At 36.5% G+C, this 18,354-nt stretch overlaps 3 protein-coding genes across 3 annotated transcripts; 2 read left to right on the top strand and 1 right to left on the bottom strand.

The window, feature by feature from the left end:
* Nucleotides 1-2,162: 2,162 nt before the first annotated feature.
* On the top strand, nt 2,163-9,069 carry LOC135687469 (synaptic vesicle 2-related protein-like). Its single transcript, XM_065204026.2, has one exon. The coding sequence runs from the start codon at nt 2,294-2,296 to the stop codon at nt 3,632-3,634; it is 1,341 nt and encodes a 446-aa protein (XP_065060098.2). The 5' UTR covers nt 2,163-2,293; the 3' UTR covers nt 3,635-9,069.
* Nucleotides 8,263-10,735, bottom strand: LOC135687437 (uncharacterized). Its single transcript, XM_065203994.2, has 2 exons — nt 10,592-10,735; nt 8,263-9,722 (listed from the first exon to the last, which is right to left on the bottom strand). The coding sequence occupies exons 1-2, from the start codon at nt 10,657-10,659 to the stop codon at nt 9,173-9,175; spliced, it is 618 nt and encodes a 205-aa protein (XP_065060066.2). The 5' UTR covers nt 10,660-10,735; the 3' UTR covers nt 8,263-9,172.
* A 1,100-nt stretch (nt 10,736-11,835) lies between these two features.
* Nucleotides 11,836-18,354, top strand: LOC135687546 (DNA-directed RNA polymerase II subunit RPB11). Its single transcript, XM_065204128.2, has 4 exons — nt 11,836-11,950; nt 13,288-13,377; nt 13,875-14,049; nt 14,892-18,354. The coding sequence occupies exons 1-4, from the start codon at nt 11,898-11,900 to the stop codon at nt 14,925-14,927; spliced, it is 354 nt and encodes a 117-aa protein (XP_065060200.2). The 5' UTR covers nt 11,836-11,897; the 3' UTR covers nt 14,928-18,354.

The following is an 18,354-nucleotide window of genomic DNA, read 5'->3' as shown; positions in this document are numbered from 1 at the left end:
CGAAACCGATCTTCGTGTCCTGTTTTTACGAACATCATGTGGCCAAAAATGCTTTTCTTTTAGAGGGGCAAAACTATGGAATGGCCAGGACGCAAAATCTAAATTAACAAAACATTTCAAACAAGTAAAATGTTATCTCGAAAACTCCAGAACATAAAGAGACCCTTTTTATTCCTGGTGTTACTTCCAGTATTTTAAATGCTTTTAATTTGTTGTTCTAATCTGTATATTTGTATATCTGTATTGTTAAATTTTAGCGTTTATCGCTTTCATTGTACAGGGCAGCTTGGAAAGCAATTTATGTATGTAGTTGATAGCTTTACACTGTGTAAATAATTAAAAACAAAATAAATAATAAATAAAGGAAGAAGTCCCAAAGGAGGACTGGGTGCAAGAACCCCATTCTAAAAATAGCTTCGGGGTGTTTTGAAGTGGGTCTACATCTCATCTTATTCAGCACGTCAAATTGCGCAAGAATACAAAGTTTCCAGTTCAAAACTTGCATAGGTAAAAAGATATAGAGAAAGGCCCGAAGGAGGACTGGGTACAAGTACCCCAGTCTAAAAAATAGCTTTTGGGGAAGTTTTTAAATTGGGGTCTGCAACCCATGTTTTTCAGCATGTCAAATTATGTACTTGTACCAAGTTTCATGCTTGTATCATGAAATGCACAATTCAACTGCTAAGCGACTGCACTATAAAGCTGAATTCACCCTGGACGCGTCGCGGCGCAGCGCGCCACTGAGCGTCATCGAGCGTCGCGTCATGCATTTTTCATCCTATTCACACACGGTGCGTCATCGAGCGGCGCGTTTTCTTCTGTTTTCCAATACTGTTCACAGCAAACTTGCAAAATTCTCGACAAGTTGTACTGGATTCCTTGCATTGTAAAATCAAGCCGGACATTTAAGTTTGCTACAGAAACGGATGAAACGGTAATCTGAAGCTAATATATCAAAAACAGCATCTTGGCCTGAATCGTCATCTTGGCATCGAGGTATTCTATGTATTTCAATTAGTCTCGTGCGGTTTCTTCGACATTTCGGTTCGAGAGGTTGGCCAATGTTTTGACAGGAAGACGATTCTCTTCAAGCATTCATTAGAGAACTGAAATATTTATTGATATCAAAGATTTTGAAGGTCTTACTACAATTAGCAAAATGTTTGGCTTTACGGATTCATGGGGTTTCCTTTCCTGCCAAAATTCGAGGGAAAATTAAACACCTTATTTTTATCAACACTCCCCAAAATTTCCATGTATTAAATCCCTCGGAAGTATACCTTTGGAAGGTATTGAAAGCTTAACGGGGAGTGATTGAAATACTTTTTTTACCAAAACGGAACATATAATGACTCAAAATCATTGTTGAATTGAATCGACGAGGCAACTTTATATCATCGAAGAGACTCTAAACACGAATAATACTGTTACTTATCATGAACTAATATAAATGCGATTTGTTTTTGTTACTTTCAGGATTTAGCCCCCCGATGCTTTAATCAGAGAGACTCATCAAAGTATATTCTACAGTACAAGCAATACAGTTTTATAATGGCCTATTTCAGAAACTCCTTTTTTACGTTTCTGGCTGTCCTCTAGGTTTTCTATTGTTCTGAAGCGTCACCGAGCGTCAAAGTTAAATTTATTTAACTTTGACGCTCGGTTACGCGTGGCTGAAAAAACGCGCTGCGTGCGCATAGCTGCCGAAAATGCTAACCATATTTGGTCAGCGTCATGACGCGCCGCGCCGTGACGCGTCCAGTGTAAATTCAGCTTAAGGCTCCCTTGTTAGATGAGATGTAGGTCAAATCTTTATGTTGTAGAATAACAATGGTTTTAAAATGTACCAACAATGATCGATTTTATGTATAACCCCCCCTTACGTCGATGAAGATGACTCCAGACAAGAGTCCCTTGTCGAAATTCGGATACCAGCCATTGGTACTCTTAAGTAAGCATTTCAATACGGAGTAAAATGGCCTAAGACCCGACTGATCTGTGTAGAAAAATTCACTCTCAGTAGAATAATTAAATATTCGAAGACTTAGGTTTGCCTACCCTGGGTACGAGACTCGCTCTTTATAAAATATGAAAGATTGGCTGCTCGGTATATTCTGCCGTATTTTCATGATTTGTTTGATTATTTGAGCAAAGAGTGTTGAATAATTACAGAACTTCGACTGATCGCCGTAAAAGACATAAACAAAAATGTTCCTGGGTTTAACTACGAGTACCAGAATGCATTGGGCCGTGACGTGGTTAGGAGTAAAGTCTATCCACTATCCAAGCCAAAATGGATCGATTCGATATTAACTCACAGCTCGAAGCTATCGGTTTTGGAAAGTTTCAAATCATGGCAATATTCGTTATGGGCTATAGACTTTTCTGCTATGGATCGACAAATAGCCTTCTCGCCATACTTGAACCGTACCTCCGTAAACACTGGCGTCTGAGTTACTTGACTTCAACATGGCTTGTCCTTCCTGAAGTATTATCAAACATACCTGGATCGATCTTGCTTGGCAGATTAGCAGACATATATGGCAGAAGAAAGATTTTGATTCTGGTCCTTATATTTAATTCTTACTTCTCTGCACTCTACTCGTTCTCTACTAACTTATATCTCATGGGCATAATTCGAGGATTTATTGGTCTTGTATCTTCAAGTAACGTGATAGCATATACCTACCTACTAGAAATTTTGCCACTTTCCCAGCGAAAATATTCGTCTTTGTTGCATGTAACATTTTTTGCTGGAACTGCTTATGGGATTTTTGCTGGTAGAATCTCGATAGAACACTTGACGTGGCGATGGTTCGTCATACTCTCCGAGGCAATACCCCTTGCAGTGGGGGCATGTTTGATGTGTTTAGTTCCCGAATCTCCAAGATACTTACTGGTTTCTGGCCGGACTGACGATGCAGAAGATTCGCTGCAAAGGATCGCCCGAATCAATGGCTTGGAGAAAGGATATATTTCTTTGTTGGGAAGTAGCTCTGGTGGACAATTCAGTGTTGAACAGAAAAATGACGAAGAGGATTTATCTCCGCTTGAGATTGCAAAAAGAATCATTTTGGTTTCTTACATGCAGTTTTTAGGATTTCTATATGCAGCAATGATGCGATTTGGAGCGATGCAGTTTGGTGAAAATTCAGATCTAAACAAAGAAACATCATGCTCCGTGGACTTCACTTACAAATATATTTGGGCTTTGGAGATTTCCGCATTGCTTGCTGTTTTTACATCGTATTTTCTGTTAGGGAAATTCACAAGAAGACAGTCCTTTTACTTTCTGATTACATACCTATCTTTGTGTATTTTACCGTTGTATTGGGATATTCGTGGTTGGCTCCTAACGATTTTTATGACCCTTTCAGGTTTAGGATTTGCGGCTTTTAACACCATTGTGTATGTTTACGGGGCAGAACTTATTCCAACATCGACCAGGTCCTTCGGTTGTGGCATTTCTGAAGCGGCTGGCCAAGCAGGGGCTTGCTTAGGACAGTTCATAGCGCTTTATGTCCATCAAGTTAGCATTCACTTGTCGTTCGGAATTTTGCATGGCTTTTCTGTAATAGGTATCTTACTCATGCTTACCTTTTTCAAAGAGACTAAAGAAAAACATTTGAAATAGAATTCTTAAGTGTGAGGGGGGTGTAGGGGTCTGTCGATCTGCAGAGGTTGGGTAGTTTTGTACGCAGATTTCAGATTTTTGCTTGTTTCAGAATTTGACAGGAAAACCTAGCAGATTCGCTACCCCTACACCCCGATGTGACGTCATTGGAAGATCTATTTTTAGCATTATTTCCTTTAAATACATACTGTACATAACACCGTATAAGAACACCAAAAAATGCCTCTAAATATGGAAAATCAGCTTAAAATACCAAGCTGATATACAGGGGAGGGATTTAGGCGTATGTCTAATTTACAATCCTTAGTCCAGGTCAGCACCATTTTCATTGGAAATTTCATTCTGACGTAGATAAGAGATGAGAGAAAATCATGATATTGCGGGGAGGGGAATTATTGTTTTCTAGCTGAAGGACTTTTAAAGGGTGGCCTCAGTGATAAAAAACGGCGAATGGTATTTAGAGGGGTCACCATTTTCGATCACTGAGGCTCTGGTACCCAGGGTAGAACTTAATGAAATATCTAAGTTATTCAAGAAATATCTATGTTATTCAAGAAAATCTTGATATGTAATTTTCCAGTCAAAGCATAATAGTGGTTGATGTTTTTTCGATCAATGGTTAAGCAGCCAGGTTAATTGATTGTTTGCGCAGCAACCAAGATGGTAACATCAGTGACAGGTAGGGGCAGGCGAAACGATAATGAAGTAGGGGACGGGGTGAAATGTTTAGATTATTCAGGGCTTAAATAAAGGCCACCAACATGGTTAGGAATTCTGGCTGAATTCAAGAAAATTTTTCGAAATATTACATTACAGAGATGGCCAGAAAATGCATCTAGAATATTTGCCACACCAATTTTGACGAAAGGACGATCCTTGGCAACACGTACAAGCTTTCATTTACAATAATTCCCTATAATTGCTGTGCTCTTTTAGAAAAAAAATCGGAAAATCGAATCAAAATTAAAAGGAAAAGTAAAATAAAATTAAGAAGAATGAAAGTTCCGGAGTAAGGTTTTCATGGGTCCAATGGGTCATTTTTCCCAAAAGCTTACAATTAATAATTGTCAAATAGCATTCTTTTGTACAGTTGAGTGAAGGATTTTTTTGTACTAGAATTTCGAATGTTCTGAGGGATACTATTCCAAATTTTGATTCCTGAATGCGTGATGAAGTTTTTCTTATAATTAGTTCTTACTGCTGAAGTATAAAATTTACCAGATTTGGCTTGCCGTGTATCGATATTATGCTGGTTGCTCGCTAGTTGAAATAAGTATGAATAAAGGCTGGAATAGCTTCCTTTAGATATTTCAAACATAAATTTGGCACATTCCAGTTTGTATGTGTCTTCTAAATTCAACAATTTAAAGTTTTTTAGGATTGGTTTCGAAGGTTCCATTTGCGTTTTAAAAGTAATAATTCTCACTGCTTTCTTTAAACATTTGCTAATTTTTTTTTGCGAGCTGGGATAGGCACCGCCCCAATTGGTTATACCGTAGTTGGTATGTGGTGAAATAACCTTTGACAAAATACCAATACTTTTTGCGATTTTAGTTGTGATATGATGTCAATTCATGTCTACACTTCTATGAGCATAAAGCTTGAAATGCATCTCAGTCTTCCAGCTGTATCTCGTTTCTTTTTATTGTTTAGTTTACAATGGGAGTCATTTAAAACTTATTAAGAGGGTGCATTGCCCCCTGCCCCCAGTGTCTACGAGCCTGTTATTTTGCAAAGTTCGTCAGGGCAAATCTCGCATGGTTTTCGCCACGTCAGCAAATTTTAGAATTTAAAACTAGCACAGTCAGACCACCACAATGGAATTATGCCAAAATTTTGCCGAGTAAATACACCCAAATTTGGCGTAAGTACCGATGGTTTATACCTAAGATCGTTGGTGGTATGGATGTGCTGGAGCAAAAATTTTGTCAGAGCTGATGGGGTTGAGCCCTTCTGCTGTTTTGATCTATACTCTCAAATCTATTTGGTTAGCATTTAAATAATGTACCTTCCTAGAATTTGAGCCACAAAAATTGTCATGTCCTTACCACCTTAACCTATGTTTTAATGAAAACATTTAAACTGAGGGCCTGAAATGAAAATTTATCAGATTTTGGAACTTCCAGTTAAGTATCGTATTATTGCATTAGAGACAGTAAGCTTTGGGCCCTGGATTCTTCTTGCTTAAATGGGGCCCAAAATTTTGGAAAATGCTTTTCCAGTACTTTAATACCCATAGTGATATTTCTATTCATTCTTTATCCACTAATCCTGAGAGAGTCTCGGTGTCATGGCAACAGAAGAGGGCCCCTACCAAACAATACGATTTTTCATTTAATAGCAATATAAGGAAAAAATTGTAATAATTTTGTGAGGGTATCCCGACCGGTCAGTCCGCCACTACTGATATATGGTCAGTGGAAGATTTGACGTTTACTATTTTGGTTCGCCTTTATATAAAGTTATGAACAGACAGGGACCAAGTTACAGTGATTTGAAAGACAAAAGCATGCGTGTAGCAATTTTTTGGACCATTCATTTGGAATACATTTAGCTAACATTTAGCATATTTGGAGGTATTCATTGATGCTCGTGCAGGTTTTGTTGTGTAAGTATGAAAGATTCTTAACAAGATTTGAAAAGTGTGCCTTGAAAATGGTGCAGGCTAGGACTCTGCTAGTCCCAGGTTACTCGTCCACGTGTGACAAAATGAACGCATGTATGATGCGCCCTATCGTTACGCTTAAGAGAAGTAGGAGATGATGCGAAATAGCCGACGCTACATTTACAGTATATCAGCGAAGAACAACCCTGTAAAGCTAAACAATTAATCTTTTTTGGAAAATTTTTGCACTTGTCGGCAATATAACACGGTTGTCTATTTTTCAACTATATGTTACATTTTGCGAGAAACGATATCTATAACTGGATAAAAAACGAATTCTTCTGTTGTCCTAAATAAGATAGAAAACTTGATTCATTAAAGTTTGATACTTAAAAGTACCTTTTTTGAGGAGAAGCCCAGAAAACCTTCAAATAGTATGGTTTATAATACTTTTATTCTCTATTTCAGTTCTAATATCATTTTATGTTCAATTTTTTTTAAAATAAAAGTTGTCAGATACTTCTCTGAAAATCTAAATTTCTCACCGTTCCAACTTTTTAAAAAAATATTTTTATTCAATAATTTATATAAAAACATAAAAGATTTAATTTATTATTCAATAATGGAGAGTTATCAGTTTGAAACAATTTCCAAAGTTCTATAATATTTTTTAATACAGAGGATGCTCTCTCTTCAACCAGCCTAGCTATTTAGTGTGCTCCTCCTCAAGAGAGGTCCCGACATACAATTCCCATAATTTGTGTTATGTATTTTGTACTTGATGTAATCAAGCTTTTTATTTAGTTGTTTATATAAGCTAATTTTGTTAGTTTCATTTTCTGTAAGTTTATATCAAGTGTACTTATTCCATTTAAATAACTCTATACGCAAGAGGAATTTTAAAATATACGAATTGAACGGGAATGAACTTTCTATAAGTTTTCCTATCAACGCCACTGGAAGTAGTCGCATCCGATCAGTGTACTTCTTCGACCTACCCTCCAATATTTTGATGTCGTAAATTTTCAGTCGTTTGCATCGTACGAAATTTCCTTATTTAATTCATTTACGTTTTGCGCATACTTATTTTATTTGACATTACAAAATATATTGGAATTTAGATATTAGAATGTTCTGTATTCAATTATATTTAATACTTCCTAACACCCTGAGGCAGGTGAAGCAGGGCAACCGAACACCTATTTATACACCTATATCTTGTTTTACACCGATTGGTTTTCGAATGAATAAAATAAACTTCTTTTATATTTTTTATGGGTTACTATACCTTCATTTTACATATCAGTTTTTAGTTTTCATTCGTCATCAACAGATACGATATCAAGCTCATCTTACCTTTCTTTTTTTTCGCCTTCTACATCCAAAAAATTTGAGTTCTCTATGGGCTGAGCAGATGATTCTACTGGCTCTTCATAAATTCTCTCAATTATTTCGTTTTAAAGCCCCAGATGTTTCAATTTGGACACCTCAATTTTTAGCTCACAATCGATCAGAATTTCTTGTCCCCTCGTTGCGATTGGCGAACGAATAAATTGCAAAATGTAAACGTTTCCAATTAATTTTCCTCCATGATTTATAAAAAATGAAACAAACAGACCTTCTCTAAATAAAAAATTATCATATTCTTGCTCACTCTTTAGAGTAACATTTATTGAGTTGCCAACAAAACATTCGATTTTGTTACTTTTATGATTGCGTTCCAGATAATTTTATGTCGAAGATAGAAATAGCTTGAAGAAATCGTTTTATTTCTATATTCACCAAAATTGTTTCTTCTCACCGAAACTTTTCAAGTTCTCACCGAAATTTACTTGGAAGTTTCTTCCCCTGAAAATCAATTTAACAAAATCTTTGGCACTGGATTCTTTTGTATTTAATGTATGCAAGCTATAAATTTGAAACCTAGTCTTGAGGTGTAATTTGACATGCACAATAAGCAGATATGCCAAGCTTGAAACATATCTTTCGGCAGACAATAAAAATCTAGAATGAAAACTCGCTATAAATGATTTTATATATTTAATCATTCTCATATTACCATCACAATCTTAGAATCATGTACAGGATTACATACTTCCAACTTTAGGCATATCATGAACAGGTACTAAACATCAGTAAAACAGAAAAATGAACAAAATCTTAAAATTCAATAACAAAACTGGGGTGGAATATATTTATAAAACTTTAGATAAAACCAAGATTTGTTTCTGGCTAGAAAATTATTAAAAATCAATATAGTATGGCAGGATGTTTATGAAATCTATATACAGTGTATGTTAAGTGAATGTTTATCTCAGTACCACACATTAGGGCACTGACATCAATCTAGTCTTACCTCAAATTGTTAAAATCAAAATTAAAGAATATATATATGATTATTTATTATTTGTATATTACATAGTATGATGTTTATACATTGGAATCGTAACACAAATAATCTGACAACATTACTAAGCTGTTTGATGACATAATCTCTTTGAAAATAATACAATTATGATCAAGATTTGATTTGAATGTCAGATGCATATACATTTGGGGTAAAATCATAGAATAAAAACCTAGAAATATTGATGGCCTTTTGCATCAGATTTGACACAAAGGAATTTATCAGTGCATTGATCAATGGAATACTTTTCCCAATCTGGCTGTGCACATCATTCTGACGATGGCCTCGGCTCATGATAATTCTAGCATAGGGGTGCCAAACTCAACCATAGAAGGGCCATAACTTAAAACATGGTTAGAGCCACAATCCAAACCAGAGGGGAAATTATGGAACAAGCCAAAACCGACTAAGCCTAGACAAGAATTTGAATTTGGATAGTACGTACCAGTATATTTAAAGAAAACAGTAGGGCTAGAGTTTGACACCCTTGCTAACGGGAACAAATCTATATATTATGCATGTGATACTATTTCTTATGTCCATTTTTACTGTTAATTCTTCTATAAATCCTGTCCATCAATAAGTCATCAGAATACACAGTACTGTAATCCCCAGATTCCTGAATTTCATTTTCATTTGCATGCTCACTGTGATAGACAGTTCCCGGAGTCAACACTCCAGCAAAATTGCCAAGTCGTGACAGAAATGAATCAAGTAGTCGTTTGTTTAAATGATCTGTTTGTGTTGTTTCACGAGGTGGCTGTTGCTCCACGCCACTCTGGTTGGTCAAAGTATCTTGGCTTTCCTGGTGACTATCAGTTGACATCGACAATCCATCTGGCTCAGCCAAACTCTGAGCGCTAATACTTTCTTCTAACACAGTTTGGTTGACAACAGGCTGATTTGAACTAAACAAGCTTCTTCTGCCAAGTAGAACTTCAGAGAAAGAAATTCTTCTAGGTCCATCATAGAGCTTCTCTTCTAACTCATCTGAATCGTTGGTAGAATAACTCCTTGTTCTTGTGGCAGCTCTGGCTTCAGTCGTTCGAGACATTCGCAGCAGATGCCCATCCGACCTTAACAAAAATTGCTTCCTTTAAGACTCAGAATCAAAACAGACTGATGGAGTAGATAAATGTCATAATTTAGAAATAAAGATGATGAAGATATCAATTTTACAATGGCTTTAAGTCATATTCATAGAGTCATTTTCAGCTACAAATTTAGATCTTAAATGGGTATTGAAAGAATGATTATTTGGTTAATTAAAAAAATGATAGATACCGTGCAAGGATGGTTCAGTGGTTATAGTCATGGACTACAGATCCAAGGGTCAGTGGTTCGAGTAACTGATATGGCAAAACTTTTACTTAAATTGGGAGGATTCGCCAACATTCGCCTTAATCACTGGTCTGATAAATTGCGATTGGTTTATTCCAAACTCTTTCTTGAAAAAACATTTCAACCCTTGGAACCACGACTTTCTAAAATCGTTAGCGTCATAGTCTATTTATATTATCAGGCTTAGAGCTAGAAGTGTATCCAAAAAGCAAACTTTAGCAGCAATCAAACATTAAGTGTAAAGCATTTACTTTAAAATTGTTTTTGCTTTTGGTTTGTTGAAACTTAAACATCGTATTAATTTGGCAAACAAACTTAAAATGGCTAAACAAGGTTAATTTCAGATGCATTTTTAAGCAGGAACCTTTACACAGATGCGCAAAATTATTCTTTAAAATAATTCTACTAATCGTGCATCTTTAATCTCAGAGTTCTAGTTCAATGATGCTAGTTCAAAATACATGAAGCCTGCAAGTTTTAATTCGCCGACTCCGGGATTGTGGGAAGCTGGGTCTGCGCATCGCAACCCATCTGTAAAGGAGAAGGCAACAAATTCATAGTCTAATATCAAACCAATTGTCGAAATGCAAAATAAAAGTTTAACCTGGTCTCGCGACGTATTGAGGCCGGACTTTTGCTCTCTTCCCTTTCAGTCTTGTTTTCGTCAGCCATGTTGTCTTTAATAACTGGTCAAAATACAATACTGCAGTCCGCATATAAACGTTTACCTCCTCCGCTGTTCCCTTCTATTCCAGCGTCCTCTCACTGTGTAACAGGTTCCAAATGCAAAATGCAATGCAGGCATGGGTAGAGAAAAAAGAGCAAAGGGGTCATCACAAAACTGCTTGAAAAACAACAAATAAAAATCAGAAAAAATATTTTTCAGCATTAGCAAGCGAAGTTCAACCCCCTTGCCTTATCCATCCACACCCCTGAATTCTAGCCTTGTTTTTACCCCAATTCCAAAACTTTCTCAAGATCTTCTACCATGTTCTGGCCCGAGATTCCTCGGAAAAATATACTCGAATTTCTCTTTAGGGGAAGAATACAAGTTCTACTGAACTTGAGGAAGTATATTTTGCTGTTCTGCACGAGAGAGATTCTTCAGAGAGGGATAGGGTTTTGTTCTTCAAAAGAATCAGAACTTTTTATCTTTTGAACCAATTTCCATGAACAAAGCAAATTTATCGAACTAGTCTAATCTCAGTTAAAAAATAAAAATCAGGAAATGCAAAAATATTTGATCTCTAAGGCTGAAGGGATGACAAAAGTTGAGCTGCTGAAATAGAAACTATTCGCATTATTAATAATTTAACATTTCAAACTTAAAATATTTGACAGAGACCATCAGTACAGACAAATTCTTGCATTTATCTTCTTCCTCGTACAATGTATTGGGAGGCTTATTTCAATATTTTTCTTGTAAAACCGCCTTTGATAGAGAGGGGGCTAAATCGGTTACGCAGCGTTATAAAGAGGCCTATAGGGCGATACCCTGGGTGCCACTCGAATCACTGTTATTTTGGCTTTGTTCTGTTCATAAAGTATACAGAGGTTTGATGGGGAAAGAGCCAATACACATGTGGCCATATCTCTGCCAATTCGCGACACAAATGACTAATTTTGCACATTTAGAGGAACTTCATGATGCTCTTTCAGGTGATGGGATCCAGATTCAAAAATTCTAAAGATACATTTTTGTGACATCATCACTTTAGAACTCTAGAAATCAAATCGTGCAGCCAAGCAGCAAGTGTACAATGCCAATTACGTTGTATTTACGTGTTGCGTATACAATTGTAATGGTCGGTTTGAAGGATGATTTTCATGAACAAGTCGCCGTCTCAAAATCCATAACATCCCACAATGCATTGCTCCAGAGTTTTCGTCACGCTCCTGGACGTGCAAAGATGAACGCTCCGGAATCATTCGCACCTTTTTTGCTTCTTGAAGGCGAAAAGAAGTGAGAAGTTATACCTGAAGTGTTTATTATTCATATTATTGTTCCAATTTTGCAAATTATGACTCGGTTAACAGTTTGAGGCATATTATGTTATTTAAGTTTACTTGCACTTAGGCCGCGACGCCGCCATTATGTTATTGATGCTGTTGCTGTTGTAACACAATATGGCGACTCTTGATCTAAGATCTAAGAAAAAGCCATTAGGTATTATTCAAAAATGGTATTTTAGAAACATGTGCATGCTAACACAGGTCTATGATAAAACTGCTTCTTAGTTTTTATGAGCACTGGGCAGAGTTTATTTTAAGGAATTTTTATCACTGCACATATTCAAAACTTTTAAAAATTTGAATGAAATTTGCTGGGCTACTACTAGCTCCGATGCTACAGTCATTTGGTCCATGTTTGATTGCATTCGAGTGTCATCACAACAGCCACAGAACAGCTCTTAAAATGATTACAGTGACCCAGTACGGTAGACAAGAGCGATGAAACACATCAAAATAAAAAACACAAAACAATTTCTTTTTTTGTCACCTTATTAGTTTTCAGCGTTTTGGTTAAAAAACAAAATAAAGATTAGAAAAATAGGCATGTGATTAAACACACTCCTCGGTGTGTGGAGGCTTGTACCAGCATGTGCGAGTGTGATCGCACACACCTTTCCTGAGAAGGCCTGGTATTGCACTGTTCTGAGCTGCAAGTTGTTATCACATCGAGACTTGTCAATGTTTCTTATTAACTGCACTTTATACTGAGACTTAATAAAAAGCTAATATACCTTTAATGCACTGGAATCTATTTTAGTCAGATTAACACAAATTGAGAAAATTGGTGTCTTATGCATACGCTCACTTGCTACCAAGTTGCTTTGGTGCACCACAGATCTTGACATTAAGTTTCACACTATCAAGCCCTTGTATGCAGCAGACATACATAATAAAGTAAATGTGGCTGATGCTCGTTGAAAAATCTTATTGTTAAACACTAAAGTCAAAGGACTGGTTTTAGCTCTCTACTTAGTTAAAGGACTGGTTTTAAATGTCTAAATGTTATCTGTTCCCATGTTCATGTCTGAATTTTAGCCAAAACAAAAAAGAAGACAACAAAAGTATATTCAACTATTATTGATTGTTTTAAGAATAAAATTACCTGCATCTCTACTCAAAATTGAAGCTCTGTTCTCTTCGTCAAAACTATGAGGGGTTTAGCTCAGTTCTGGAGCTAGATGAGCTCAAATATGCAAGTGCAGTCTAGGAATGCTATTGACAGGATAAACCTAAGTGGAACCTTTGGCTATTGTGTTTTTTATCTTGTAATTCAATTGTTCTAACTAGGATTACAATAACAAAAGATACAAAGGTGCCAAATGCTGCTCACTTTGTTGTCATGAAGGAGGATCATACTTTAGGAAACCTACTACGAGCGTAAGTCATTTAATATTTGCTTTGCAAACATCTTGTCTAATTTTTGTGGTATACTTTGATTGTTGGAAAATAAAGTTTACCAAAGTTTGTTTTTAAATGTTCTTGTTCAATAAACCGTCTTGCCAGCCAGCGTCCCACAGCCAGCTTGGATCAAGAAAAGTGGCCAATTTGAAATTTGATAGAAATGTTGATGAGAAGTTAATGAAAAAGCACTGAAAATGCATCAACAAAGTGCATAGAGAGACGGTGGGGCCAGCTGGTACAGCCCCACATTTTCTGGTTTGATTATTGTTTTAAGAGTCAAGCTAAAACAGGCATAGCAGGATATAATATATATAATTACTTCCTATTCCTAGAAATTGATTTCTATGATCTCCTGGGTGTCATTTTTTTGAAATATTATATTAGAGTAGCACCCTTCTGCACCATTCATAACAATCTTATCCAATTTCACTCAGAAAATGTTTGGACACATAGCTTTGATTTATACATTTTAGGCAGCTGCTAAAAGACCCACAAGTAATCTTTGCTGGTTATAGAGTGCCTCACCCACTGGAGCATAAATTTGTACTGAGAGTGCAAACCACTGCAGACTATAGCCCTCATGAAGCATTCACTAATGCAATCACAGATCTAATGAGTGAGGTTTCACTTTTGGAAGAGAGGTTTAAAGTAAGTAACTTTTCAGCTATAGTGTAATATTCCATGAAAGGATTCTATGAATTTGCCTTTTCATCAAACTTTTGTCAAAATGTTAAAAATGTTGAAAGTATTTGCATTTAGTTTTTTCTTTTTCTATTTTCTGAACTTAGTAATTAATCTTAAAGGTGATTGACATATACTAAAGTGGCTTAAGCTATCTGTTGATCAACATTGGCCAATCAGCGAGCTTGATTCCATCAAGGGGTTTTTAGATTGGCCAATTATTGATTTGAAGATGACATAAGCTGCTTCTTTAAAAGTAATTGCCACTTAGGCACTGTGAGCACTCCAATGCTTCCCCTGGTATTTCTGGGGAGGGGGGGGGGGGGGTTGCACTTGTCAATTAAAACCTGTTTTCTTTGTCAGAGAGGCCAGATTCATACCATTATCAAATTTTAGCAGCTCATTTTTGCAAAATCTATCATTTAAATATATATATTACAGTATTTTCATGTAATGAATTTCTAGTGTACGAACAAGATTAAACTGCAGGCCTGGCCATAAGACTTTTACCAGGGGAGCAGCAAACAGCTCTCCTAGTAATTTCCAGGTGAGCTATTTGAAGGTAAACAAGAATGGAAACAGAGAAAAATTGATTTCAAGGAGAGCAATTTGATTTTTAGACAGTTTAGGAGAGCAATCTTTAGCTCTCATTCAGCATTTGAGGAGAGCCTGGGGAGGAGCAAGAGCTATGGCTGTCCTCCAATGGCCAAGCCTCAATTGATTTGAAATCGAACTTATATTGATTGAATTTTATTGAATTGATATTTAATTGTGTGCCACTGCTCAGTGCTTGGCTCTTTTTGTTATAGTCTTCCATCAAGGACAAGAAAGAAGGTCTTGACTAACGTACACATGTATATAGAAACTGTGTATGGTGCATCTACAAGACTGACATTCAAAGACACAACGTAGGTCAATTTTACTTGAAGTGCAGTTTGAGAAAAAACATTTGATGCCTCAAGCATTTCAAAAGATGACCACAGAACTGAAAACAATGTAAGCTGTTAGTTTTGACAAAGTAATTTAACATGTAGGTATCTAGATCCATTAATTGGACATTGTGGACAGCTTATGCCAAAATGTAGGAGACTTTGGTTCCATCATGTGGCTATTTTGTAGTAAATAGAACATTGGGCGACAGATAATGTACGGTTTTTTTCTCAGTAGCAGCCTTTGTTTAATTTTTCAAAAAGTGCCATTTTAATTTGAGACCCTCTTCTTTTTAAAAGTGACCCAAAGGATTACATAACATGGTGCAATTTTTGAAAAATATAATGAGTGAGAAAACGTTTTCAAACTTTGTAAGAATTTTAGTGCTAAAAGTTGAATATAATGCAAATTTAGCACTTTGGTACGATGATATATGACCATCATATGTTCTTTTGATGAAAAAAATGACTCAAATTTGATCGTGTAATCCTACCTTTAGATGTTTTGTAATAGAGATATAGCTACGTATGCAAAGTAAAGCGAACCATATTTGCTAAATATAACATGCATCGGTTGCACTATTTTAGCTGTATTAACGTATTTCAAATAAGCACACGCTATAAGCTTTTTCTTTTATACAAATAATGATTATTTTTCATTTTCATTTTAAATTCTTTATACACAAAAATCCCTTCAGCTTACAACTAAATACTAAGACAGAAAATGAATGCCCTAGTTACATTAATATACTTAATATACAGTTAAAGCTATATATGAAAATATTGAGGCTTAAAATCATAAATTTTTAAAAATATTATAAGAATATTGCTCAGCCTCTGGTCGCATATTTGGGTCTCATTTTTCAGCAGTTGTCTGTTTATCGTAGCCTGTGCTCCAGACCCCTAAATTGAAAGTAGAGGTCTACTTTAAATTTAGGGGTCTGGGAAACACAAGCTAGTTTATCGATGTTCGTAACAGCGAATCGAATGACTCTGACATATCTCTTTTCTTCTAAAAACATGTTTTCTATTCGATGGCGTGTGATGTTTCCCACTAACCATATCAATTTTGAAAAAAGAGAAAGGTATTTTACGAATACATTCAAGCTTAGAGCGAAAATCTCTCAAGAATATCGTGTCTGGGCAAAGTTTATATTATTCATAAAGAAATGCCTCGAAAGTGTAACGTTATTCGAGAAAGTAAGAGGAATTCTGAAAATTAGCAAACATTTTTTTTAAATTAGGTTAAATTAGCAAATTAGGCCCACGTAGGAACGAGGAAAGACAGCAGGGAAAGGAGCTGGTCATCCTACCTCACCATTTCAACGTTATTCCCTATCAATTATTGTAAAAAGGATTCACGTTTCTCCTAGTGGATCTCTGATCACCTTCTAAATTTATTGATGCCGCGGGTTTTTCCCAATTTTATGGCTATAAAATCATTCTCCACAGTTGGCATTGCTAAGATATCTTTGTTTCAAAACGTGTTACTTTCTGCTACACACAAATTGGGTCTAGGTGTAAAGCAGTGAAATATTTATGTAAGCGGTTGACAATTTTGCATGAAAACAAACCAAATACTAGAAAATTTACCATTTTGTTTTGTCATTCCTCTACGAATGTGTAGGCAACTTACAACTTAAAACAACAGCTGCCAGTGGCTATGGAGTAATCATTTTTTAATTGTAAGCGAGTATTGATCTGGTGTTGTGCAGCCTACTTGATTGATCTGTCTATAAAGCACAGGTGCAAAAATGACGCAGAGAGTATTTGACGTATTTGGCGGTATAAATGACCTTCCTGCCGTCAGCAAATGTACTATAGAATCCGAACCCTGTGCAACATGGACGCATCTATAAACAACAGCACGGTCGTAAGAGAATATCCGTGTGTTCCAACGTCTGCCAGGAATATGATACTCATCTGTTTGCCCGCACTCCCTGTGCATGCATTTTTACTCTGGATACTGATAAGAAAGATCCCGGATGTTCTGCCTCGGCATATGCTGATAAAGATACTTTGCGTTTCCAATCTGCTGTACTTTTTGAGTGGTACAGTGTTGCTGTTTGGTCAGATTTTGGCCTTATCGCCTATATCTCTTGAATGTCGGGTTATGAAGACTTTTGTTTTGCTTCAAGGCCTTTTAAGTTTGCTAGTCTCAAGTGGAACGATTATTGGTTTATCAATTGAAAGATACGTAGCCTGTGTTCATTGCCTACGACTACATACAATAGTGACAGCACGGAGAGTGAACATTGGCCTAGCTGCTCTTTGCTTCATCGCGTTTTCCCAAGGTTTAATTTGTGTCCTGTTTTTACCGGCAACGGCATCACCCAACATTTCTCCTCGCAGCCCGCCCTCTCTATTATCGTACACGGTCGTTCTCCCAGTTTACATCACCACCTTGGTACTAATAGTAACACAAGCTCGACTATACATCATCTGTCGCCAAAAGATGCGGATCAGTCCGCATGGCCCGTTCACTGCCCGGGCAGAGTCTAACCGGTTCTTCAAAAATGAGGTGAAATTGGCGGTATCAACGGGCGCACTAGCAGGGTATTACATCGTATGCCTATTGCCCCTGTCAACTAGCCATTTGCATAGCATCGTTCATGGTGAACTTTTTCCTGTCAAGATTCATTGGCCATTGATCTTATTAGCATGCACAAAGGTCCTTTTTGAACCGTTTTTGTACGGGTTCGGAATGGCTGATATAAGGAGAAAGCTTGTCGTTCAGCTCCTGCGATTAAAAGCCAGACTGACTGCATATCTTTAAATCGAATAAAGAAGTTACAGTTGCCGTATTCTCTCTTCTATTCCCACCGTCTCTAATAATCCCGCCTCTCTAATAATCCCGCCCTTTTTCTATACTTTGAAAGAATTTTCCCGCCTTTCTGATAATCTCGCAATGCATTGCAAGTGTGCTTGGAGTTTTGAATGATTTTTTAATTTTTCATTCCTTTCATTTTAATTAATTTATCCATGGTAAGACAAGAGAATGTCTGCAGAGTGCACCTTGTCTGTTTTGTAAATAATTTTGTTTCCGTTCCCGTTCGTTTAGTTTTTACATTTTCTCAACAATAATATTTTGCGGTCAATAAAATAACGATGAAATTATAGAGCAAGCATTTCATTTCATTTCAATCGCTGCACTTGCACAAAATTTGCAAACTCACAAAGCTAACTCATAAAGTTTGGGCGTTGCCTTTTGGTTTCTTTATGACCCTTCCCCTCGAACCGACGAAATGTGACATATACGTTTTAGTGGCAAATAGGCCATCTGACGGTTAATCTCATTTTATTCTTTTCTTGATTAACTCAGTATCATAATGTATTTATTCTT

Source organism: Rhopilema esculentum, chromosome 20 (assembly GCF_057945365.1).
Source record: "Rhopilema esculentum isolate cy_ngs chromosome 20, ASM5794536v1, whole genome shotgun sequence".
NCBI classification, from domain to species: domain Eukaryota; kingdom Metazoa; phylum Cnidaria; class Scyphozoa; order Rhizostomeae; family Rhizostomatidae; genus Rhopilema; species Rhopilema esculentum.
The sequence above is the reverse complement of the archived record's forward strand: the minus strand, read 5'-3'. Positions and strand labels throughout refer to the sequence as shown.

Coding starts and splice junctions, on each gene's coding strand:
- LOC135687546 (XM_065204128.2), top strand. CDS start 11,898: ATGAACGCTCCGGAATCATTCGCACCTTTTTTGCTTCTTGAAGGCGAA. Junction 13,378..13,874: donor TTAGGAAACCTACTACGAGC/GTAAGTCATTTA, acceptor TATACATTTTAG/GCAGCTGCTAAAAGACCCAC. Junction 14,050..14,891: donor TTTTGGAAGAGAGGTTTAAA/GTAAGTAACTTT, acceptor TTTTTGTTATAG/TCTTCCATCAAGGACAAGAA.
- LOC135687469 (XM_065204026.2), top strand. CDS start 2,294: ATGGATCGATTCGATATTAACTCACAGCTCGAAGCTATCGGTTTTGGA.
- LOC135687437 (XM_065203994.2), bottom strand. CDS start 10,659: ATGGCTGACGAAAACAAGACTGAAAGGGAAGAGAGCAAAAGTCCGGCC. Junction 9,723..10,591: donor TCAATACGTCGCGAGACCAG/GTTAAACTTTTA, acceptor ATTTTTGTTAAG/GTCGGATGGGCATCTGCTGC.